Source organism: Myxocyprinus asiaticus, chromosome 44 (assembly GCF_019703515.2).
Source record: "Myxocyprinus asiaticus isolate MX2 ecotype Aquarium Trade chromosome 44, UBuf_Myxa_2, whole genome shotgun sequence".
In the NCBI taxonomy this organism is placed as follows: domain Eukaryota; kingdom Metazoa; phylum Chordata; class Actinopteri; order Cypriniformes; family Catostomidae; genus Myxocyprinus; species Myxocyprinus asiaticus.
The window spans coordinates 20,179,107-20,204,438 of record NC_059387.1 but is presented as its reverse complement, the minus strand read 5'-3'; the positions used below and the strand labels follow the sequence as shown (position 1 = coordinate 20,204,438).

Here is a 25,332-nt window from a genome sequence, read left to right as displayed (position 1 = left end):
GGGAGTTTATTTGCACTCAGCACATACATATTGTCAAATATAAACTAAATACATTAATTGCCGAGATCTGTTGCAGCACTGGTATAAATCAAACACTGTTGAAGTCTTTTGCATAAACCTTCAGTGTTTACAATCACATGACTCAATCACATAAGATGAGTTCAATAATCTAGGCAACAATATGTTTCCATTTCCTTTAAACTATTTATTGAAATTAATTTGACAATACAATTTTTTTGTCATAATAGTGAAATCAACCTGGTTTCCAGGTTAGAAGAGGAATAAAACATGTACTGTACTTGGAAAATCTCATAATGGGTTAGATTTATGACCAAATAAATAACTGTCTCTTTCAACAAAAACCTTTTTTACAGTAAAATCTTATGTATTATTCCTGGTGGCTGCTTTTATAAAGAGCATATTAATTGAAACAGACACAACATATTCCGTTAAAATATACTGAATACCAGATCTTGTTTTTCCTTTTTCAAAATGGAACCTATAGAGTTAACAAGCTGTTTCTTGATTTTGTATAGTAATGATTGATTAATTTGTTATGTTAAGCAACACTAAGATTACATGTAACACAGAATAACTCCTGAGTATTGAATAGTTTAAATGTGAAGACAAAATCATATATATATATATATATATATATATATATATATATATATATATATATATATATATACATATATATATACCTATGTACTGTAAGTGTGACAACATATATAAACACTGATGACCACAATGTTGTGTGCATTAACTTTCCAGTACTGTATGACACATTACTTCACTGAGACTGCAGTACTGAGACTGCAACATGTAGCTTAATGCACTATGGTGTTGAGAAACTTAAGAATGTGAAAGCCAAACCTATACACATGTCTGAATGTCAAAAGATTCACATGAGAATGGAATTTGCATACAGTCAGAATGAGGTCTGGGAATACAATGCTAATTCTGCTGTTGTGACTGAATACAAAACAAAAACTATAAACAAATGGTATGCCTTAACATACAGAGACTAAAGCACTGTGCAAACTTCTTTATATAAAGAAAAAAGTTATACGAAACAGACATTTTGATTGACACTTTCCATTGACGTGAAGGAAGTGGCAGCAGCTGGGAGATCAGACATCCTGAGTGTTTGATCTTAAGTCTAAAATGAGATGCACAAGAGCAAGGCAGGAAATAAAAATAATATAACGGTGGCTTTAAAAAGCAATGGCTCAAGTCATTAGATATTATGTTGGGAACCCTTTGAGTTGAGAGGTGACAGATGCCTCTGAGCAGGAGTGAGGGTGGACGTCCAGACATTGTCCTTAAATGGACAGTGTGTGTGTTGTCATAGGGTTGGACTACAGCCTGTCTAGATCTGTTGAAGACATGTGGGTTCAGGGGTCGCCATCAGGAGGTGGAGGCTGACACAGTTTGTACAATCTATTAATGGAATTACATACAATTTTGTTACAAATAATAAACACTCACAAACAGATACAGTACAAACACACAAATAAGCCCAAGAAGTACATAACTCAGACCATTTGATAATGATATTAAAATATTTCATGGTACAACTGACGCTTAATACATATTGATTAACTAATTCTAAATAGGGTTTAAATAATACAGAAGTCTTTCACAGTGGATACACTAATAAACAGACATCACCTCAGAGATATGTTTACTCACTATGCAGTCTTGTGTAAGAGATAAATTATTAAACAAAAACAGCTGATCACATAAATATGTGAAAAAAGAAAAACTGGCCAGTAACCCAATAAGTCAAACTAGACAATGCTGCATAACTGCTGTTCATTAATTAAAGGTTTTCTAAAATTGTCATCAAAAAAACGATGTACTGTAACCATGTCCTAACGTGATAACGTGATCTCTTCCATGTAAATCAGAATTTTTTTTTTTATTTTTATTTTTTTTTGTCGTCTCAATTAGCCTCAATGTTCGAATGAACCTTTTGATGGATGCTTGATTTTTATTTCTGCAGCAGTGAACAGATAAATGATTGTTGCTGGAAACTGTTATGTTGTGTCTGATTAGGACAGTGTGCTATAATTGTAATTTATTGTATTACTATTTTTTTTTTTTTAAAGCAATATGTTCATGAAAATGATTAAACATGCCTATGTACATTTTTATATGAACTAGCTAAAGACATTTTCTTGCTCAGCTGTACTGAATTTCATAAAGGTTAAACACAAAATCTTTGATTTCAGCAGCATTTGTTATATGCCGAATTAACCTAAAACACACCACAGTTTTACACACCAGCCACACTGCAATGATCACATATAGCATGCTATGAAAAGCTTTGATTCATTGTCCTGTGGGCCACACTGTGCCCTGCTACAGACTTGAAGTGACTGTAACAGCTTTTATGTCGACTGCTGAGTTTAGTGTAGTTTTGTACCTATTGAGATAACATGAGTGGGTCCCTTTTTAAAGTATAACTCGGCCTCTTTTAGAACCTATTTTACTGCAAGAAATAGAGTTGGATTCTTGTATGCGCGCGCACACACACACACACACACACACACACACACACACACACACACACAGGGGTGTAGCAGTCACTTTAAAAGTGGGGGGGACACAGCTGTCAGTAGGTGGCTGGCACAGACCCAACACTTACAGTGCAGTATTAATATATTACAGTATATATTAATATATAAGTATGATAAAAGTATTATATTAATATATATATATATATACACACACACACACACACACACACACATGTATTATTTACTTTTAATATTTGTAGTATTTTAAACATTCAAGTATTGTAAATAATTGCAAAATTTTGCAAAATTATCTTGTGGAGCACTTGCTTCTGTTTCATTCATGACGATAAAAGACCGAGCACAAGCTGGTCCTGAACAAATTATTTAATCAATTACAATAATGACAATTGTGCATGTGCACAATTTTATTTGTACTCTGTGCTTGTGAATTGTGTGATTTAAATGTATCCAAGTGGCTCGAGTGTTTTGACTACGTTCACCAAAATTAGATTAGATCCATTTAATGATTCAGTGAACATTTCTGGTGATGCCAGAAGGTGGTGTCAAATGAGTGTCTTGTGTGAAATGAGTTAGTCACTGAATCAAAGATCAAAAGAAAATTTTAATCCTTTAAAATTTGTGTGTACAGACCTACAAAGAGACTTTAGTAGATGTTTTAAGCATTATAAGAACAAAGCAAATCTATCATTTCCCTACAGTTTGTGAGCAACTGAGCATGACTATTATCAAAAGACAACAATAATAGTCTCATAATAATTATAGTGAGTTTCAATAACGTCTGTACATTTTTATGTATAAAAAAGCGGGTCTACATATCTACATATTCACTTCAGTAAAATGGCTATGTGTTCTAAGAACACAGCAGATCTATCTTTTTTCCTACAGTTTGTCGACTGCACACCAACATAAAGGTAAAAACAGGAGCTGTTTTACATAAATACCTTTACATATTTAACACAGATCTAGTAATCTGCTTAAATTGGCAAAAACAACCGATCAAACTATTACCTCACAAACAATGTAAAAAGCATAACTTAATGAAGACTCATGCACTGATATAAACTCCACTTACAATGTGTGCTTAAAAGAAGGATTGTCCTTTGTTTTTTTCTCTGTAGTGCATTTCACGTAATGCTGCCAATCAAGAACAATATGCTGATAAATAATTCTCATTTGTGTGTTCCTCATCTTTAGCTTATTCATCTAGATAAACATCAATGCAGATAAAAAACATGGATAAATGAGCATTGTTGAAAGCAACTTTGTAGAAATGAACGGAGCCGCATTGATTAGACTGTCGGACTGACGGCCTATTATGTAAGGGTTGTTTTGGTTCATTAAACTCACCTGTGTTTGGCTGGTTTGTCGCTCAATCAGCCCAAAGTAAAAAAACACTGAATACTGTATACAAATCCACTATTTCGACTCTGTATGGGTTTAGCTTAGAAAAGTGAGGGGGACAAAATCACCTTTTTAAAAAGTACGGGGGACGTGTCCCCCACATCCCATGCAGCTGCTACGCCCTTGCACACACACACACACACACACACACACACACACACACACACACACACAGACACACACAGTGTTGGGGAGTAACGGAATACATGTAACAGGATTACGTATTTAAAATACAAAATATAAGTAACTGTATTCCACTACAGTTACAATATAAATCATTGGTAATTAGAATACAGTTACATTCAAAAAGTATTTTGATTACTGAAGAGATTACTTTGCATTTTATTGTCATTTTTTTCATTTAATATTTAGTCCTTTCAGATGGAAAACATTTATACATATAAATGATGCGATCCAAAGTGCATCTGAACAGCGGTGAAACACTTTCTTATGATGCGTTACATTCATACGAGCAGACAGAGAAGTAAGTTTGAAGTAAGTTTGGAGCAGAAGAAATAGAAATAAACCTTGTGTAAACTGTCAGCTTTACACTAAGCTAAAATGCTATTTCTAGCCACGTTTCCAGGCACAACCATCTTTTTTTATCAAGAAAGTTCACGTTAGATCATAATTTCTTTTTTCTAATAAGACCTTTGATATTAGGGCAAAAATCATATTCTTGATAATAATTTTTGTATTGTTTTCCTGTAAAAATATCTAAAAATCTTTAAAACAATATCAATTTGATTTATCTTGTTTTAGAAACAACACTGCATAAGATATTTAGGTTTTTCAGAGAATGTATTTTTAACATGTGTAATTTGTCTTACTGTACTGGGCTAGTTTTTATAGTCAAAACAAGTGAAAAAATCTACCAGTGCTGAAGAAGTAATCCAAAGTATTTAGAATACGTTACTGACCTTGAGTAATCTAATGGAATATGTTACAAATTACATTTTACAGCATGTATTCTGTAATCTGTAGTGTAATACATTTCAAAAGTAACCCTCCCAACCCTGCACACACAGAAATGTGATGGATGTTCTCACTGAGAACATTCACTGGGAGCTGCACCTGAAATAAATTAAATAAATTGGACTAAATTGGAATGATTTATTTTTATTATATACTGGGTATTATATATAATTCTATTTCACTGTATATGCATAGATGACAAGAACATTTGGTACATATTGCAAGAATGCTGTGTTTTGTGTTGTGTAGGGCTATCCTGTACAGCATCAATTTATTGAAAGATCATATGTTGAACAGTAGCAGATGTTCTCAAATTTCTGTCTAAAATAAAACAGTAGGCCCTTTATCACAATGCTATTGCATCTAAAAGGCTATATAATTTGTGGAAATACATTTACAATGCTAGATTTGCATTTGCTGAATAATATAACAGTGCTTGCATGTTTTAGGCAAACTTAGGTGTGACGAGGAGGAGGGCGTGGCCGGGCCGTGATGGAGCACTGCCGGCGCTGAATCAGATCAGCGGGAGAGCGAGATAAGGGGCAGCTGGAGAAGGCGGTTCAAGAGAGAGAGAGACGCATGTGGCCGTGTTGCATGTGTGTCTGTGTCCTTATGTTTTATGTTGTTTTAAGTTCATTTATATCATTAAATTTATGTTTACTGTTCAGCAGGTTCCCACATCCTCCTTGCCCATCCTTATACTGTTAAAGTAGTGCTGAAACCCGGGAGGGTTGGGGGATGCGCTGGTGCGGAGTCCTTGCCACTGCCATCCACCAGGGGAGCAGCCGCGGCCTTCTGTCTGGGGCCGGAGGACTTGCTGCCATTAATGTTGACCATTAAACTTTATGTTGACTGTTCAGCCAGTTCCCGCCTCCTCCTTGCCCTTCCTTAAACTGTTACATTAGGTTTTTGAAATTGTTGGGGATTCCCTGGCGACCACCAGGGGCCATCATATATGTTTAGTGTTCTCTTTGTGTGTTTGGTAGCATTTTGGGTTGTTAGCTCGTTTCCTTGTCTTTGTTCATTGGTTCTTGTGTTTATCACTCCCAGGTGAGTCTTGTTAACCCTATTAGTCCTTGTGTATTTAAACCCTGTGTTTTCCTCTGTTCATTGTCAGTTCTTTTCCATTTTAGGCTGTGATGGTTTGTTCAGTTCTTATATTCCTAATGTTTTAATTTTTTTTTTGTTTTTTCATTAAAATAAGCTGTATTTAGATCCTGCTTTCTTGCCTCATCTCTCCTCAAACATTACAGAAGAACTGACCTCTTCACATGGATCTAGCAACTTTAGAGCTTCTCTCCGGCAGGTGACAGACTATATAGAGGAGTAAACAGAGATTTTCTGCACCTTGGCAAGCTGTGTTAATTGGGGAGACATTGACCTGAAGGACAATTATAGATTTGGACTCAACGAGCCTGTGAAATCCTGTCTGCCAGGAGGTAGATGTGAACCTTCATTGACTAAGCTTTGAGGCTCACATTCTCCTCCTACACTGTGGGGTACGGCAGCAACCCCACTGCAGCACCCAGCTCCCTTTCATCAGAGGCCATCTCCCAGCCTCATCTGTCCCAGAGCCAGCACCTGAAGCCTCGGCTGTCTTAGTGCCAGCATCCCCGGCCACGGAGGCCGTTCCCACAGCAGAGCTTCTGGCCATCCAGAAGAGGAGGAGGAGGAGGAGGAGGAGAAGAAGGGTCGCAGCTTTCCAGTCGCTGCCTGCACTCACGGCCACGGAGGTCATTCACCAGTCGCTGCCAGTGCCCCCGGTCACGGAGGCAGTTCCCCAGTCGCTGCCAGCGCTCCCAGCTACAGAGGCTGTCGACGAGCCTATCCAGTTCCCTGAGGCTGTCGAAAAGCCTTTCCAGTTCCCTAAGACCGTTGATGGGCTAAGTCCAGTTCTCTGTGGCTGTCGGCCATCCCAGTAACCAGCACCCATCAGACACCAGCCACCAGTTTGTTGCTCAACCCAGTATCCAGCAATCATCAGACACCAGCCATCAGACACCAGCCACCAGTCCGTTGCTCAGCCCAGTAACCAGCACCCGTCAGTCACCAACCACCAGTCTGTTGCTCAGACCAGTAACCAGCACCTGCTAGACACCAGCCACCAGTTTGTTGCTCCACCCAGTAGCCAGCAACCGTCAGACACCAGCCACCAGTCTGTTGCTCAGCCTGGTAACCAGCACCCATCTGACACTTTCTACAAGTCTGTCAAGCCCTGTGAGGCCCCTTCCCAGTACGACCAGCTCTCAGAGTCTCCTGAGTCTCTGCCTCCAGCGGCCTTGACCCCTGAGTCTTCCATGGCTCTGCCCCTCGAGCCTCCACATGGCTCTGCCCCTCGAGCCTCCCATGGCTCTGCCTCTCGAGTCTCCCATGGCTCTGCCCCTCGAGTCTTCCAGTACTTTGCTCCCTATTGCCTTGCTCTCCAAGTCCCCTAGTGCCTTGTTCTCCGAGTCCCTTAGTGCCTTTCTCTGACCTCTGAGCCCTTTGATTCTCCAGTTGCCCTGACCTCTGAATCCCCGATCATGGCCTCCACTCCGGCCATGGTCCATGAGATGCCATGGCTGAATCCTCCAAGGCCTCCATGCCAGCCACACGCCGTCTCACCAGGTCATGCTCCACGCCGGTCTCGCCAGGCCATGCTCCACACCTGGTCTTGCCAGGCCATGCTCCACGCTCTTCTCTTGGTCCTCCACTGGTTCCGCCCTGGCCTCCTGGTCCACACCATCTCAGGGTCCTCCGCCGGTTCTGCCCTGGCCTCCTGCTCCATGCCGGTCTCTGGGTCCTCCATCGGATCCATCTTGGTCTTCTGGACCACACCGGTCTCTGGGTCCTCCACCCTGGTCTCCTGTTCCATGCCGGTCTCTGGGTTCTCCGCCGGCTCTCTCCTGGCCTCCTGTTCCACACCAGTTCTGGGTCCTCCACTGCTCCTCCCTGGCCTCCTGGTCCACGCCGATCTCCAGCGCCCTGCGGCCCCCTGTGGTCTCTTGCTGCTTCCATGAACTTGTGTTTAAGGAGCGTCAGACGCCACTCCTTAAAGGGGTGGCTATGTTAGGGATTCCCCAGCGACAACCAGGGGCCACCATATATGTTCAGTGTGCACTTTGTGTGTTTGGTTGCATTTTGTGTAGAACAAAATTCTAATGTTTAGATTTTTTTATTTGTATTTTCATTCAAATAAGCTGTGTTTAGATCCTGCTATCTTGCCTCATCTCTCCTCAAACGTTACAGAAATGCTGCATCAGAGTCACTTTGCCTAAGGCTGAAAGTATTTACAAAACCATATTTGAAAGGAGTCTGTACATTGAGTGATTAAGGCTGAATTAATTGCAAAAGTTTACAGCGTGGGTTTACAGCAAAGTTTAGCTTGCATGCATTATAAAAAAATCTGGCCTAAAAAAATTTTGTAAATCTCTTGCCAGTGGCCTTTGGATAGAAAATTATTTCATACATGTTTTGTGGAGGGTTTAAAACTGCAGTGTGAATACGAGGGGAACTGTGTGAGTGTGTAGTCATTGAGGAAAGAAGTGTACAGCCCACTCTGGTTACCTTGGCACTGTTGACGGGGTGCGGTCTCTCACTCCCAGGTTCTTGGCTGAGTTCTGCACTCTTGCTCCCTAAAAAGAGCCATAATTATAAAAGTTACTTGCAGGCCTGTCAGAACAGTTATGCTTTAAATAAGCATGAACAAATTCTGTGTCAAGTCGGTCAAAGGTGAAAAGTGCCATCATTCACAGAGGCTATGCTGCCTATTGCTATTGAACTTATGTGCAATTTAAAAAAAATGTAACAGATAGAGTGACTACAATAATTCTCAACCTAGTGTAAAAATTTATGTTTTTATACAAAAGAAGAAGATATAAAATTACATATATTACATATATATTTTTTATTATTATTATTTTCTGCAACATTTACAAAAGGAAGTACATAGCAGGAAATGTGCAGGAAATTAAATTACAGGAGGTACACATACACCATATATAACAAATACAATGCAGAGTGAGAGACACATATACAAGGGTAATAGACACCAAAAAACTAGCTGATTTGATATATATATATATATATATATATATATATATATATATATAGTATATATATCCATACATATATACACACATACACATGTACATATTCATGCACAAACACATACATCAATACATGCATACCCATACATTCCCAAATGTAAACACACAAAGATGCATTACAGTGACTGAGCCCATCAAACACAGCCCGCCTAAATGATGGCAATATAATATTTTAAATATATATTATACAACATGTGTATTTTTTTCAACACTTACTGTACCAAAAAATCTATTGAACTTAGATCATCTGATTTCTATTGCTTTCTGTACAATGAGAATGGAAATGACTGCTTTAAATTAAATCTGCTTTGGTTGTCAGTTCTATTTGTATATAATTTACAGTGGCCAAAAAGTAAGCCACAATTAAAAATGTATAAATGTCTTTCCATGTTTATATATATATATATATATATATATAAAACCAATGAGATGGTTAGCTCTCACGTGGATACACTGAGCAGGCTAGATACTGAGCCATGGGGAGCAGAAAATAACTGTCAAAACACCTGCGTAACAAGGTAATGGAACTTTATAAAGATGGAAAAGGATATAAAAATATATCCAAAGCCTTGAAAATGCCAGTCACTGCTGTTCAATCACTTATTAAGAAGTGGAAAATTCAGGGATCTCTTGATACCAAGCCAAGATCAGGTCGACCAAGAAAGATTTCAGCCACAACTGCCAGAAGAATTGTTTGGGATACAAAGAAAAACCCACAGGTAAACCTCAGGAGAAATACAGGCTGCTCTGGAAAAAGATGGTGTGGTTGTTTCAAGGAGCACAATACAACGATACTTGAAAAAAAATGAGCTGCATGGTTGAGTTGCCAGAAAGAAGCCTTTACTGTGCCAATGCCACAAAAAAGCAATATGCCCAAATACACCTTGACACACCTCACAGCTTCTGGCACACTGTAATTTGGAGTGACGAGACCAAAATAGAGCTTTATGGTCACAACCATAAGCGCTATGTATGGAGAGGGGTCAACAAGTCCTATAGTGAAAAGAATACCATCCCCACTGTGAAGTATGGTGGTGGCTCACTGATGTTTTGGGGGTGTGTGAGCTCTAAAGGCATGGGGAATCTTGTGAAAACTTATGGCAAGATGAATGCAGCATGTTATCAGAAAATACTGGCAGACAATTTGCATTCTTCTGCACAAAAGCTGCGCATGGGATGCTCTTGGACTTTCCAGCATGACAATGACCCTAAGCAGAAGGCCAAAATGACCCTCCACTGTTACAGCATATATATATATATATATATATATATATATATATATATATATATATATATATTTATGTATATACATATATATACACACATATATATATACATATATACATATATATACACATATATACATATATATACACATATATACATATATATATACACATATATATATATATACATATAAACAGAGAAAACAAAACAATCTCAAGGAGAAAACAATTAAGGAGAAAAAACAACAAAGAACTTAAAACTGAAAAACAAATTACAAACTGAACTAGAGACAGAGCAACAAAACACCGACTGAAAATGAGAAAAAAACAATCCAATAAACACAAGAGGAAAAGGAGCACAATATATACAGGTAGGGCACATGAGGAACAGGTGAAGACAATTAACATGACAATGACTAAACGAGGGAAAGTGATGAGGGTAACAAGGAGGCAGAGTCAGGGAATCACATGGCAGACAAACACAAAGCCATGTGCGAACACATGAAACTAACCCCCCCCCCCCCCCCCCAAAGGGACACCACCTGGCATCCCAAAAAGTGGAACATCAAACAGAAAACAAAACATAACAGACAAAAACACAAACTAGGGCGGGGCTGGAGGTACAGACCAGGGTCGGACATGGAGCACAAACCAGGGCATGACCGGGGGAACAAAAGGTACCAACTAAGGGAGGGAGGGTGGGGGAACCCAGGGAGATGGCTCCAAGTAAGGGGCAGGGTCGGGAGGCCAGGGAAATGGAATGGGTCAGGCCAAGGGGCAGATGACAGACCATGGAAGGTGGGTGGGGGAAACCAGGGGGATGGCTTAGTCATGGGCAGGGTTGGGCGGCCGGGGAAATGGAATGGGTCAGGCCAAGGGGTAGATGACAGACCAGGAGACCAGGGTGACAAAGAAGGCCAGGGTGGAACCGGAGGAGAGCCCAGAGGCATGGATGAAGCCACAAAAGAGCCTGTAGCCAAAGACAAGGTCTGAACAGCAGGGTTCAGTGCCGGACAGTCCTTGACCACTGGGTAGATGGGGTCAGTGGCGACTTCTGGGCAGAGGTCAGTGGTGGCACAGGACTGTTCAGACCAGACAGGGACCCAAAGGGCTGGACAGACTGGGCAAGGGCCCCAGAGGGCTGGACAGACTGGGCAGACTGTTTGTTGGCAGCTGCAGGGAGTTGGACTGACTGCACATTATCAACCACTGGACAGGGGTCTGACTGGATGTGAGCAGCCGCTGGACAGGGATCAAACTGGGCAGCAACTGAAGCGGGCTCGGACCCCTTCTGGAACACGGCAGTAGACCCTGATGCGGGGACCCCCTTTCCTTTTCCTCATCCTCTTGTGGGTGGAAAGAGCAGTGGGCTCCTCTGACTCCTGGCGATCTACAGTGGAACGTGTAAGCTGATCTTTGGCAGCCGCAGGAGGCTGGACAGACTGGATGGTGACCGCTGGTGACTGGTAAGGATCGTCAACGGTCACAAGGGATTGGACAGGCTCATCAATGGTCACAGGGGACTGAAAAGTTTCGTCAACAGTCATAGGAGACTGGACAGACTTGTCGACAGCCACGGGAAAATGGACAGATTTGTCGACAGCCACGTGGAACTGGACAGACTTTTTGACAGCCTCAGCGAACTGGACAGACTCATCAATGACCACAGGGAATTGGACAGACTTGTCGACATCTGCGGGGAACTGGACAGGCTCGTCAACAGTCTCAGAGAATTGGATGGACTCATCGCCAGCCTCAGGGAACTGGACAGACTCAATGACTTCAGGGAACTGGACAGGCTCATTGACGACCACAGGGAACAGGACAGGCTTGTCACAGCCTCAGGGAACTGGACAGACTTGATGATCACAGAGAACAGGACAGGCTCATCAATGGTCTTAGGGAACTTGACGGCCGCCGTGGTCAGGAGTGCTGGCAGCGACTGGGGAACGACCTCCGTGGCTGGGAATGGTGGCAGCGACAGGGGAACGGCCTCCGTGGCCATGAGTGCTGGCAGCGACTGTTAGCTTCGAAGCCAATTACATTCTAGTGTTCTCCTTAAAGTTGCCAAAACTAACGTTTAGCATATATATGCACTTACAACTTACAGTCTTTCTCTTCTGAGAAAACAGACTAAAAAATGTTGATAACTCATTTTGAACTACACAGATATACTCAAAATCTTAGCCCCTAACCAGCTCAGATTCAATGGCAAGCAGGGAAAGTGCAGAAAGCCGTTTCTGTGCCATTGATGTCCTAAGTTTATTTTTCACTCCTTTTAGAGTAGAAAAAGACCTCTCTCCTTCACAGTTAGTGATTGGCAAGGTTAGAAATAGTCTCAGTGCAACATAAACATTAAGAAATGTTGTCTTAAGTCCATTACGATCAACAATTTGCAGCAGCTCTGCAGGTGAGGTCTTGTCTTTGCTAAAATGTCTGAACTGAATGAGATCATCAGCCAAGGCTTTGTCCAGGTCTTCTGGATATGTGGAGGAGAGTTTATCAGATCTTATGCACAAATCACTTTCTGTACATTCCTTGTAGAAAAGAACACCAAAAAGATCATAGACCTCTCTGTTTGCATCAATCGGTTTGGATAGGCATGATCTGAGCCTGTCTATGCCTCAACCTTAAATCTCTCACTCCCATCAGTAAATGTAACTTCATTGTCATCAGAGGACTCGTCCACAAACTTCTTTCTCTTTCTTATACGCCGAACATCATATTGATAAGACTGAGTAACACTGATAGCGTGAGCGGATCCTTCTACCTCAGCAAACTGATCTCGAAGTGTGCCAACATAAGAGTTTAATGACTGCAAAAAGCCAACAGCAGTTTCTAAGTCCATGTTGCTTTTTTACAGATGTTCGCTTGTTGCCTTAAATCTGCTTAGCACCCTGTCCCACAATATAGCCATCAGTGCTGTTTCCATCTTATTCAGCTTACCAGCGAGTGCAGCAGCATCAAGTCTTGTGTCTGCCTTTTCATCACAACTGCATTGTAGTTTTCATGGAGAGCTTTGGAGGAGTCGCCCTACAGCTCCATCTTCTGCTACACAGGGATTAAGAGTCAAACTAATGTGACTGTCATTGTCATGAAATATCCTATTCCAGCATTGAGTGGATGCACTGCAGAAGGTATAAAGTGATTATAATAGATCAAAAAAGGATGTGACCTCCTCACAGCAGTCATCTATGCTGTTGACACCAACAAGATTCAAAGAATGACCGGCACAGGGCATGTAGTGAATTAAAGGCTTTTGCATTTTCAGGTGCACTTGAAGTCCGTTATATTTACCGGACATATTGCTCGCATTATCATAGCTTTGTCCACTGCAATTTGACAAGTCCAACGATAGGTCTCGCACCATTTTTAGAACACATTCTACGAGACTTACACCTGTGTGGCTATGGAGGGGCTCAAATCCAAGGAATCTCTCAACTACAACTGCTACTTCAGCACAGATGAATCTAAAAATAAATGTCAGCTGGTCTACGTGTGATAGATCTGGTGTTAAATCTACAATTACAGAGAAATATTTGGCCTGTTGGATTTCAGATGCTATGATGTTCTCAGTTTTATCGCCCATTAATGAAATAAACTCTTCACAGATTCCAGAGGACAAGTAAGAGGGCTTAATTTTACCCTTCTGTCCATGCCTTTTGATACATTCTTGTAAAAAGGGGTTAAATTCGGCAATCAGTTCAAGCAAACCCAGGTAATTCCCGTTGTGTGGTGATCCCAGTATTTCGCATGCCCTCGGAATGGAAGCCCCCTCTCTCCCAAAAACTTGACAACAGCTACTACATGCCTCAAGACCTCCTTCCAATAGTTTTGATCCGCCTCTATCTGGCGACAAAGCGAAGCATCCACTGTAGATAGGTGTTTGGATCTGTTAAATAAAGCAAGCATGTAGTGTTGGTGATCAGCACTCATTTCATGGTCGGATATCCTCTCGGAATGTTTCCAGTCAAAGAAGCCATTAATGAATGCATGACTTTGGATGACAAAAGTTTGCATGCATAGCAATAAACTAAACCAGTTGACGGGGAGTAAAGTAGCCATTGCCTGGGCACAATTTCATTGTTTTGGAGACACAAATGTAATCATTCGTTTGTTAGAGAATGTGTTCTTCCTCCGATTCCACATCTCGTACAGATGCTGAATATTTGGCAGCCCAGTTCTGATAGGCTGCAGGCCCACATTGTATAGCCTCTTCCCTCACTTGTTCTGTAATATGCCCCCATAAAGTTGGATCAGCAGGAACAATGTACTGATGCTCGTTTCCATTATCCTCTGCCTGGGTGGAGCTCGAGTCTGGTTGACTGTCTCCTCTGGTTGCTGTTGCTGAGGCTCATCAGGTGCATTGCTGCTTCTCTGCTCAGAGGTGTCATCACTGTCGCTGCTTGATTGTTTAGCAGAGCTAACATTTGTGTCTTCGTTAGTGCTGCTAGCTATCTTGACTTCAGTGGATCCCCCTGGCTGCTCGTGCTCGGTGGTGGCACGAGAAAGATAACTATATATTTGAGGAATTTTTTGTAAATTGGCTGAATATATTCTTTTTTATCTTTTTTAAATTTTCGTTTGCCATTGCCACTTGTCCATTACCTTATTGCTTTTTGGTGCTCTGCCCAAGAATCACATTTTCATGCTGTAACGGTTGCACGTCACGCCCACGCAGATGCGTGACTCAAGTCTTAAAGAAATAGTGCTCATGTAAATTTATTGTGTTGGAATTTTGTATTGGTAATAAAGTTGGTGCCCCTGAAGTCTTGGTGCCCCAGGGCACTTGCCCAATTGCCCATATGGTTAATCAGCCTATGGCTGTGACTTAAATAAAGCCTTCGCTATTAAAAAAGGCATGCCCTTTAATATGTCCCACCCAAACTTCCTGTTTCAACAGAAAATGTATCAACACAGGAAAGAAACCTGTGCTCATCAAGCGATTTCATGTTTTTTTTATAGGCACTGCTGAAATGTAAATACATATCATGAAAGCACAAAGTATGGCTTGCTTCAAATGAAAGCTAAAAACAATGTTACTTTTATGAAAAGAGTGCAGTCAATTCACTTGCCGGCCTCAATTTGAATGAAGCTGTCTTTCAAGGAATTGCGGTTCTCTGTGTTTTACTCTCATGGCTCAGGGCCACCTTGAAATGTGCTTCAGTCACCCTGAGCTGAAGTGCCCCACTGTCCCGGCCTTCTTTATACAAGTCTCAGGGTTCTTAATGATGTAAAAAAGACCAGACCCTGTCAGTTTCAACCATAACCTCATGAAGGGCACTTCAAGTGTAAAAATGGGCAGAAAAAGACTAACAATCTTCAACTTCGAAATGAAAGGTGGGAAGACAGTATTCACATCTCGACTTCATCACATCAAACTAGCTAACCGCAGGGCAGAATAGCTTATGCTAATAGCCATGCAGAACAACCGAAATGAGAGAATTCAAACCGAGGCAGTTAAGCTTGTTACATTTCCCAAAATAATTAAACAAGCCTTTGATAAAATAAATCCTCCACAAAATGAGCATGGTGGCCTAAAAAATAAAATAAAATAAAAAATGCAACTGTTATACCCAATAAACTTACTGGGTGAGCAAAATGAGAAAAAAAAAAATAATAATAATAATAATAAAAATAAAAACATTCAAAGCAGAGATATTTTTTTCATCTTTTTTGTCAGCTGGAGATGGTACTTCAAAACCAAACCATGTAAAATGCATTTCCGACTATGCATTTTAACTGATGAGAAATGCCGGTTTCTTTAATTATTTAGATGTCCCTTTGGATGTCAGGTTGATGCTGCTTGCCAGTATAGGAAAACAAAGATATAAAATGCAGCAGAGCGTTAGCACTGTGTTTAGTAGATGTAATAACAGAACATACCTGCTTCCTCATGACGTCAGTGGCCTGCATGATGCATCGTGGTGGCAAACCGTGATTTCGGGTCAACAGGATGGCTTGTTCCAGCGTGACACCCAGCGTACAACTACAAGACATTAGAGGACATACAGGCCACCATTAAGCACCGTTTACTCCAAATTACCATCATTTTATAATTAAGACTGGCAATCAATTAAAATGTTTAATCAAAATAATTACATACTATGCTGAATAATTAATCAACTTAATCACATTTAATTGCATAAAATTATTGCATCAATATTTGCTTAGAAAAGCCCCAACATAACGATAATTTAAAGATGTTATATGACATTTTAGTGTTTTTTTGTTGTTGTTTTTTTTAGATTAGCTCTATATGGCTGTTTTCTAAGTTGTAATTCTGTTGTTATGTTTTCATTGTACTGAAAAGAGAACTTGAACTGTGGGCAAGGAGCTTAATAAATTAAATATATTATTTATATTATTATTATTATTATTATTATTACTATTAATATTATTACTACTAATAATAATGATAATAATAGCTGCCAAAAATGGACATTCCAAAATTTGCGTCAGCGCTCTTTTTAATTGTTGGTCCATTGTGTCTCTTTTTTTACAGCATCATGTGCACTAAATGTCATGATTTTAAGACAATTTTAAGTAAAAAACAGCTCAGCTTTAAAAAAAATTGTCTTGAGTCAGATTGCAGGAAATAAGGTTGCCTTTCCGATTTAATCAATTATGCACAAAATCTGTCACTTATGAACAAATAACAGAGATGTTAAACAAATACCACTAATTTCTGATTTTAGCATTTAAGAAGAGGACTAAATCTGGCTCTATCAGGAAAGCTGCAACATTTAACAAGCTTCTGAGGCCCAGGCTGAAGTCTCATCTGTCTGTGCCTTGCAAACAGAAAGGCCTGTCAGATGTGCAGTCATTCCAGCGTGAACATTCTGAGAGAACATGTGTCTGCCACTCACATTCCATTAACACTTTAACAGACAGTCAAAGGGCAGCGTGGCGAAACAGGTGTGAGAGTCATACACTCCAATTGCATCATTTTGAAAGTGAACGGTCCCCAGAGTGAAATAAATATCTCCCAAGATGAGCTACAAGCATTTACACTGTAAAAGAGCACCGGACAGACAGCAGAGCTGATAAGAGTAGAAAAGGAGAAGGATAAGATATTTGAGAAACAAAATACTGACCCATTCAAGAGGCCAAAAGAAGTTTATGAGCTATGACTAGACAAAGTCGATAAGGATTGTCTGGGTCAATAAGACCTAATCCAAATGGCCAGTCTAAATTATGACTTATTTAGAGTCCTTCTTTAGAGAGAGTGAAGATAGAGAGATACCAGACTGATTATAGATTACTGGGAACATAAGGAATGATCTAATGAACAAAGAATGTGACATTTTTTACATGAAAAAGTCAATATCTGACAATGAAGTGCTTATTTTACATAACTGTGAGAAAGTGGCTTACAACTTGCATGCTCTAAAGCATTGGCTACAGGGTCATAAATTAACCAGGGCTTGGGACAAAAATGTCACCGAAAGTGACAAAAAATTGCCCCAGATTTTTTAAATGGAGGGGCAAAAAATGCACCCGTAGCAAATTCCTGTTTAATCTGTTGACTAACATTTGATATATATTTTATTATATCCTATTCTAGGCCTATCTAGTTATGAGTTTAGACAATATAGTGACCATTTCAAATAACTGATTCAAAGCGTTAAATAAACCCTCATTAATGTAAAAATATGCCTTGAAAAACTATTCTAACAGGCAAATATCACCCCTTAAAAAAAGTTAATTTCTAAAAATGGTTAGCTATACAGTGTTGTGTTCACTGTCAAAATGATGTTTGGCTATTTATTAGCTTGTCTACAGTCAAACAATATATAGCAGTCTATAGCCATGATACATAAACAGAACATTTCCATCTCACTGGAAACATACAGGCAGAGGTGTAGGGATTTTTTATGACTCTCCTGTGTAAATTGAATCATTCACTTTCTCAGAAGTGAGAACAGAACTGACCTTTGGCTCAAGAAAAGGGCTTTGTCTTGGTTTATCTCCCTATTTAGATATAGAATAGTAAGACAGTACTTCCTTTTTCCTACATTGTTTATGTGAAACCAGCCCCTGAAAAAAAACAAAACAATTCCTGTGGTCAGTTTTGCAAGTCATGTAAAGTCCTGTGTAAGCAAAGTGAAAAGTGAACCAGACTTTATGCTGAGAGTCAAAAGTATATGCAAGAGAACACTTTAAACTTCATGGGTAATGGATTTGCTTTCTGTGTTTTCTGTGTAATGAATGCATCTGAAGTTGGTGCCTTCTTCATTTATTAACTGTTTGCTTTCTGGAAACTGCTGACTATGTAGAAATACACCTGATTCTAAGGTGTATTTTACCCTCAACTGCTTCCTTGCATGTCATAGATCGATCCTCTCTGTTGATTTATAATTGAGAAATAAAAAAACATGATATTACGATTTAAGTGCTACCAATCAGCGTATTCCTCACAGTGGCTGTGGAAATCTGTGTAAGCCGTTGATCTTGCACATTCATGGTTATTTTAAACTTTCAAGGACATGTCATGACAGCAAGGAGAGGATGCCATTGGTGAATGCCTACTAACGTGTGGGCTTGATTCACGTCCGTGTGTTAAACTCATGGACACGCACACAGATTCCAATAGTAAATGTCAAGGGTACTATGTGACCTCTTTGCGATAACAAACTACACTGTGATATTGATCTCACAGCGTTTTACGGTTGTTTTGGCTCTCCCTTCTTTTCTGAGCCATAGCATTTATACTGTAACTTAATTGCTTTTGGGAGCATTTAAACGTAAGATTAAAGGCTTCGACACACCTCTTAAAGTGCCACTTTGACCTCGATATGAAAAGTGTTGCAGAAAGCATCACAAAATAATAATTTTTAAAGGTTTCTATGTAGTAACTGTACAAATAATGAAAACACAAAAAAAGCCATACAGGTTTGGGACTTAAGGACATAAGGATGAGTTAATGATGACAGAATTTTCATTTTTGGAAAAACTATTCTTTTAAGTGATCACTTAATTGCTTAATACTTTGTCTCACTGGCTTGTAAGTATACTGCAAAATTCTACCCCTTTACAGAGAGAAACAATTACAGGGCAGAGGTGGAAGCAACAGCAGGAGCCGCATGCCGCTGTGTAATATCAGCCATGGAGAATTAAAGCTGGCTTAATACTCTGCCATGTGGCCTGTGGCAAGAACTGTATCAAAGCATTTATTGGTTCTTTATAAAGTAAGCACTCTGAAAAATGGGTGAGCACTCCTATTTCACTGATGCACTAAATGTGAGGGTGGGAGAGAATCATCCCATATGTCTAGTATTCTTAAGGGAACTATGCATTGTGCTTTCTGTTCGTGCTTGTGTGGTATTATTCACAGACGGACAGTTTTGCCAATAGCCAGCAGATGTGCAAGTCTGATTTAAACTATCTATTGTGATTTTGGGGATGGACTGATGGACTAGAGGGACAACACATGGGAGAGAAAGCAGATACTGGACTTGTTATGAGAATAAAGAGAGATTTAGTAACCAGAGTCATTGGGGATGACAGTATTTGAACAAGTTTATTGAGCTTTATAGGTTTATAGAGAGCCATGAATGTTTCATTGGATTATTTATACCCCTGGAGTTAGACAAATGGTTTAAAACACTAAGAACGTTACTGAATTTAAAGGGGTTATATCAAATATCTTTCATCATTTTTGTTTCCCTTAGTTTCACTTATAATGCTAGTCATGATATCGTGTGCCAAAACAGCCATAATTTAGTTTTTCATTACTATTTTCCATCCCTGCGGGATTGCGTTCAAATGTAATATAGTTTGCACAGCTCCAACCTTCATGAAGAGCCTCTTACAGTATGCAAATCCTGCATGACATTTTTCTGTGAGCCTCACAGCCAGCGCACCAGGCCATCACGTAACCTCCCCCAACGCTCTTATGAGCGTCGAACGGTCCATCAGGAACAAGTCGACTGCCCAACTATAGGGACAGGCTAGCCCAGCCGAGGCCTCTTTTCCCTCTCTTTTCTCCCCAAAAAGAGTGGAATTTTTTAACTGACTGGAAGCCATAAGTGTCTGTGTCGGGGGGTGTCCCTCCCAAGGGGAAGACACCGCGGAGACCACAACCCACCCAAAAGGGGGGGGGGGTATTTTGAGTGGAATATGTCACATGGTCTTACCGAGTCTTGTCGGAAGTATGTCATGTGGAGAGGTCCCAAGGTAGGTCCTACCCAAAGGGGGAGGAGTTTCTACAGAACATGGCGACTGGGGGCAGAGGGGCCTCTGCCCAAAGAAGACGCAGTTTGCCGCCAGGGAAACGATTTTGCAGAAGATATCACATGGGGTCACCTTTGGGGAACCAGCACTTGTGGAGCACCTACCTCAGCACAGGGGCTCATTAGCGTATGTACTGGGCCGGTCAGCGAGTTTCTCCGCAAACTCAATTGCCAGAGGGCTAGGGAGGAAAGTCATCCAGGGATCACAGTCTGTGAACACGACTGGGAGTCAAGAGCGCATGTCTTCACCTCAAGGAAGGGGAAAGGCGCTATGCGCAAGCGGTACACCCGGCCAGTTTGTCCCGGAACTTACCTGCTCGTGCCTGCCAATACACGGGTGTTGGGTGTTGCCCAGCAGATGTCTGCCAAAGAGGCACCACTGGCCAGGGCCCAGGAGGCCGCCACACTCCTGGTGGAGTGGGATTGTAACCCCGCAGGGGGTGGCACGTCCTGAGCCTGATATGCCATCACGATGGCGTCAATGAGCCAGTGGGCAATCCTCTGTTTGGAGACAGCGCTTCCTTTCCGCTGTCCACCAAAGCAAACAAAGAGCTGCTCAGAGCTTCTAAGGCTCTGCGTGCGATCCAAATAGATGAATAAAGCTCGCACCAGACACAGCAATGCCAAGGCTGGGTCTGCCTCCTCCTGGGGCAGCGCTTGCAGGTTCACCACCTGATCCCTAAAAGGGGTCGTGGGAACCTTGGGCACATAGCCCGGTCGGGGTCTCAGGATCACGTGAGAGTAACCAGTACCGAACTCCAGGCATGATTCACTGACAGAGAACACCTGCAGGTCCCCTACCCTTTTGATGGAAGTGAGCGCAGTCAGGAGGGCAGTCTTCAAAGAGAGTGCCTTAAGATCAACTGACTCCAAGGGCTCAAAGGGAGCACCCTGTAGACCCCAAAGGACTACAGAGAGGTCCCACGAGGGGAAGAGGCGTGGTCTGGAGGGATTCAACCTCCTAGCGCCTCTCAGGAACCTGATGATCAAGTCATGCTTCCCCAAATACTTACCATCTACTGCATCAAGATGAGCCGAAATAGCGGTTACATACACCTTCAGGGTGGAGGGGGACAGCCGCCCCTCCAGCCTCTCTTGCAGGAAGGAAAGCGCTGATCCGACTGCGCATCTCTGGGGGTCTTCGCGTCGGGAAGAACACCACTTAGCAAACAGACGCCACTTCAAGGCATACAGGCAAGACATAGAGGGAGCCCTAGCCTGAGTGATCGTGTCTACCACCATGGGTGGTAGGCCACTTAGGGCTTCCGTGTCCCGTCCAGGGGCCTGGGTGGGCCAGTAGGGTGCTACTAAAATTATCTGCTCCTCATCCTCCCTGACCTTGCAGAGGGTCTGTGCAAGTAGGCTCACTGGGCGAAATGCATATTTGCGTAGTCCAGGGGGCCAACTATGTGCCAGTGCATCTACACCGAGGGGTGCCTCAGTCAGGGCGTACCAAAGCGGGCAGTGGGAGGATTACCGGGAAGCAAACAAGTTTACCTGTGCTCGACCGAATCGACTCCAAATCAGCTGGACCACCTGAGGGTGGAGTCTCCACTCTCCCCTGAGGGTAACCTGACATGACAGAGCATCCGCTGCTGTGTTGAGGTCGCCCGGGATGTGAGTGGCTTGTAGCGACTTGAGGCATTTCTGACTCCAGAGGAGGAGACGGCGGGCAAGTTGTGACATGCAATGGGAGCATAGACCGCCTTGGCGGTTGATGTACGCTACCGTCGCTGTGTTGTCCGTCCGGACCAACACATGCTTGCCCTGGATCAACGGTCAAAACCTCCGCAGGGCGAGCAGTACTGCCAACAACTCAAGGCAGTTGATGTGCCAACGCAGTCCAGGAGCCAGCGGCTGTGTTCCCATTGCATACGGCACCCCAGCCCGTCTTGGAGGTGTCTGTTGTAACCACAACGTGCCTGGAGACCTGCTCTAGGGGAACCTCTGCCCGTAGAAATGCAAGGTCGGTCCAAGGGCTGAAGAGGCAGCGACAGATCGGCGTGATGGTCACACGATGTGTCCCGCGGTGCCATGCCAATCTCGGGACTCGAGTCTGAAGCCAGTGCTGAAGCAGTCTCATATGCATCAACCCGAGTGGTGTGGCCACCGCTGAGGATGCAATATGCCCCAGGAGACTCTGAATAAGTTTCAGTGGAACCGCTGTTCTCCGTCTGAACGCCTTCAGACAGTTCAACACCGACTGTGCGCGCTCGTTCGTGAGGCGCGCTGTCATCGAGACTGAGTCCAACTCCAAACCGAGAAAAGAGATGCTCTGAACCGGGGAGAGCTTGCTCTTTTCCAAGTCGACCCGAAGCCCCAGTCGGCTGAGGTGCTGGAGCACAAGGTCCCTGTGTACACACAGCAACTCTCAAGAGTGAGCTAGCATTAGCCAGTCAGTGAGATAGTTGAGGATGCGGACGCCCACTTCCCTTAGGAGGGCAAGGGCTGCCTCTGCAACCTTCGTGAAGACGCAAGGGGAAAAGGACAGGCCGAAGGGGAGGACCTTGTACTGGTATGCCTTGCCTTCGAAGGCAAACCGCAGGAAGGGTCTGTGTCGAGGTAAGACCGAGACGTGGAAGTACGCGTCCTTCAGGTCTACCGCCACAAACCAATCTTGATGCTTGACGCCCGCTAGAATGCGTTTTTGCGTCAGCATCTTGAACGGGAGTCTGAGCAAAGCCTGGTTCAGTACTCTCAGGTCCAGGATTGGTTGCAACCCATTCTTCGCTACGATGAAGTAAGGGCTGTAGAACCCTTTCTTCATCTTGGCTGGAGGGACAGGCTCTAACGCGCCCTTGCGCAGAAGGATAGTGATCTCCGCACGCAAGGTAGCTGGAGCGCCATACCTGCAAAGATGGGAAGGTGGACAGTAGTCATGATGACCGCCGTGCGCACCAGACATGTGACCCAGGGAACAAGAAAACCGCTCTTTTGTTGAATTTTTGGGTACCGCAGCCTCTTGGACATGCGGCGAAATTAAATGAAAATGAAACAAAAGATTCTCCTCCCGGCCCTCCACTGGGGGATGGAGTGGTCTGCTCACCAGCTCCAGAGAAGCAGGTCTCCTTGCCCCTGGGTCTCCTGTCTCAGGGGCGCTTTGAAGCCTTCCTCGGGTTCTTGGCGGCTGGCCGTGAGACGGGTGGCGTCTGCTTCCTGCGCTGGGCTCCATGCTGGGGCTGGGCCATAGGGGCGGGCTGTGGCGGAGCCGGTGTTGTTGTTGCAGGAGGACTCACTTGGCGACGAGCAGACGGGGTGCGGGGTCTTGAGCCGAACCAGGGCAGGATGTGTTGTATGGCCTCCATCTGATGCTTCACCATCGAGAACTGCTGGGCAAAGTCCTCGACGGTGTCGCCGAATAGGCCAAACTGAAAGATGGGGGCTTCAAGGAACCGTGTCTTCTCAGCCTCTCGCATCTCAACCAAGTTGAGCCAAAAGTGCTGCTCCTGGACCACCAGGGTGGACATCGCCTGCCCGAGAGACCGCGCCGTGACCTTCGTCGCCTGGAGAGCGAGGTTGGTTGCCGAACGCAGTTCCTGCATCAATTCCGGGTCAGAACTACCCTCGTGCATTTCTTTTAGCGCCTTGGCTTGGTGTACTTGCAAGAGAGCCATGGCATGCAGGGCGGAGGCAGCTTGTCCAGCGGCACCGTAGGCCTTAGCCGTCAGGGACGACGTAAACCTACAGGCCCTGGACGGGAGTTTTGCGCCTTATCCACCTGGGGGATCACTGAATACCCCCTGGACGCTCCACCATCAAGGGTAGGAAGAGCGGGGGAGCTGAAAAGACCGGGACCGGGCAGTAAAAGTTGCCTCCCATGATCTTGTCAGCTCCTCATGCACTTCCAGGAAATAAGGAACGGGGGCAGGGCGTTGCCGTGGGCGGCGCCCCGAGCCCAGGAACCAATTGTTGAGCCACGAGGGTTCAGGGGAGTGTGGAGGGTTCCACTCTAGCCCGACACTCGCGGCCGCCCAGGAAAGCATGTCCGTCATTTCCATGTCGGCCTGGGACTGGGTGACCATTCCTGAAGGAGGAAGCCCAGTCGAAGCCTCTGCGTCTGACTGGACGAGCCCACTCTCTGATGCTGCGCTCGATAACTCGCCTTCTTCCCGGGCTCCGAACAAGAGGTCGAACTTGCCCTGAGACGAGCCGGCGATCTCGTCCGAGCACCCGACCGGGGCAAGCGAGCCTGCTGGGGAATGGGAGGTCCATGGGGGGGATACCCGGCGGAGGCGGTCCCATTGAGGTCCCCAAATCCCTCAGTGCTAACCGGCACGGCTTCATACCCGTAGGCAGAATGACTGATGCGGGGAGCCACTGGGGTGGCTTGCTTTCTTACGAATGCAAGCCACGACCGCAACGTTGCCATGGTCATGTTCTTGAAATCCACGAATGATGTCTCCGCGTGGGCAGCGCCCAGACACGTAAGACAGCGATCGTGGCCGTCAGAAGCGGAGAGATAACGACCGCAACCAGGAATAACACACAAATGGAAAGGCATCTTTAAAAAGATGTTCTGTGTGTGCCGCTCTTTTAGAAAGAAAATATACTCTTTTTAGAATATACTCTTTTAGTTGTCAGATTACTTCTTTTATACAGTTTAACATTACAGTTTATGACCTCTTTAAAATGTGTTCTTACTGTGAACTCTTTCTTTGTGATGGACTAGTCTAGAATAACATTGCTAGTGAGGGACTAGTCTAGAATAACACTGGACATTGCAGTACTGTGGCTGAAGAAAGTTTGCCATACAACAATCATCAGTTTTACTTATCTCTACCCACATTTGGCAGGTGAGCTCTCTAAAGCCTGTGACTCTCTGCAATTATTTAATTTCATTAAAAGTAGGAACTGGTATATT

At 43.2% G+C, this 25,332-nt stretch overlaps 1 protein-coding gene across 1 annotated transcript in view; it reads right to left on the bottom strand.

The window, feature by feature from the left end:
- prex2 (phosphatidylinositol-3,4,5-trisphosphate-dependent Rac exchange factor 2) overlaps positions 1 to 25,332 on the bottom strand; it is a 182,454-nt gene continuing 157,122 nt past the window's right edge. Inside the window, exons 38-40 of the mRNA XM_051687368.1 lie at positions 16,123 to 16,225; positions 8,469 to 8,536; positions 1 to 1,443 (exon numbers count right to left, since the gene is read on the bottom strand). Coding sequence (XP_051543328.1) covers positions 1,398 to 1,443; positions 8,469 to 8,536; positions 16,123 to 16,225 — 217 coding nt within the window. The 3' untranslated portion in view covers positions 1 to 1,397. The remainder of the gene's footprint in view (positions 1,444 to 8,468; positions 8,537 to 16,122; positions 16,226 to 25,332) is intronic.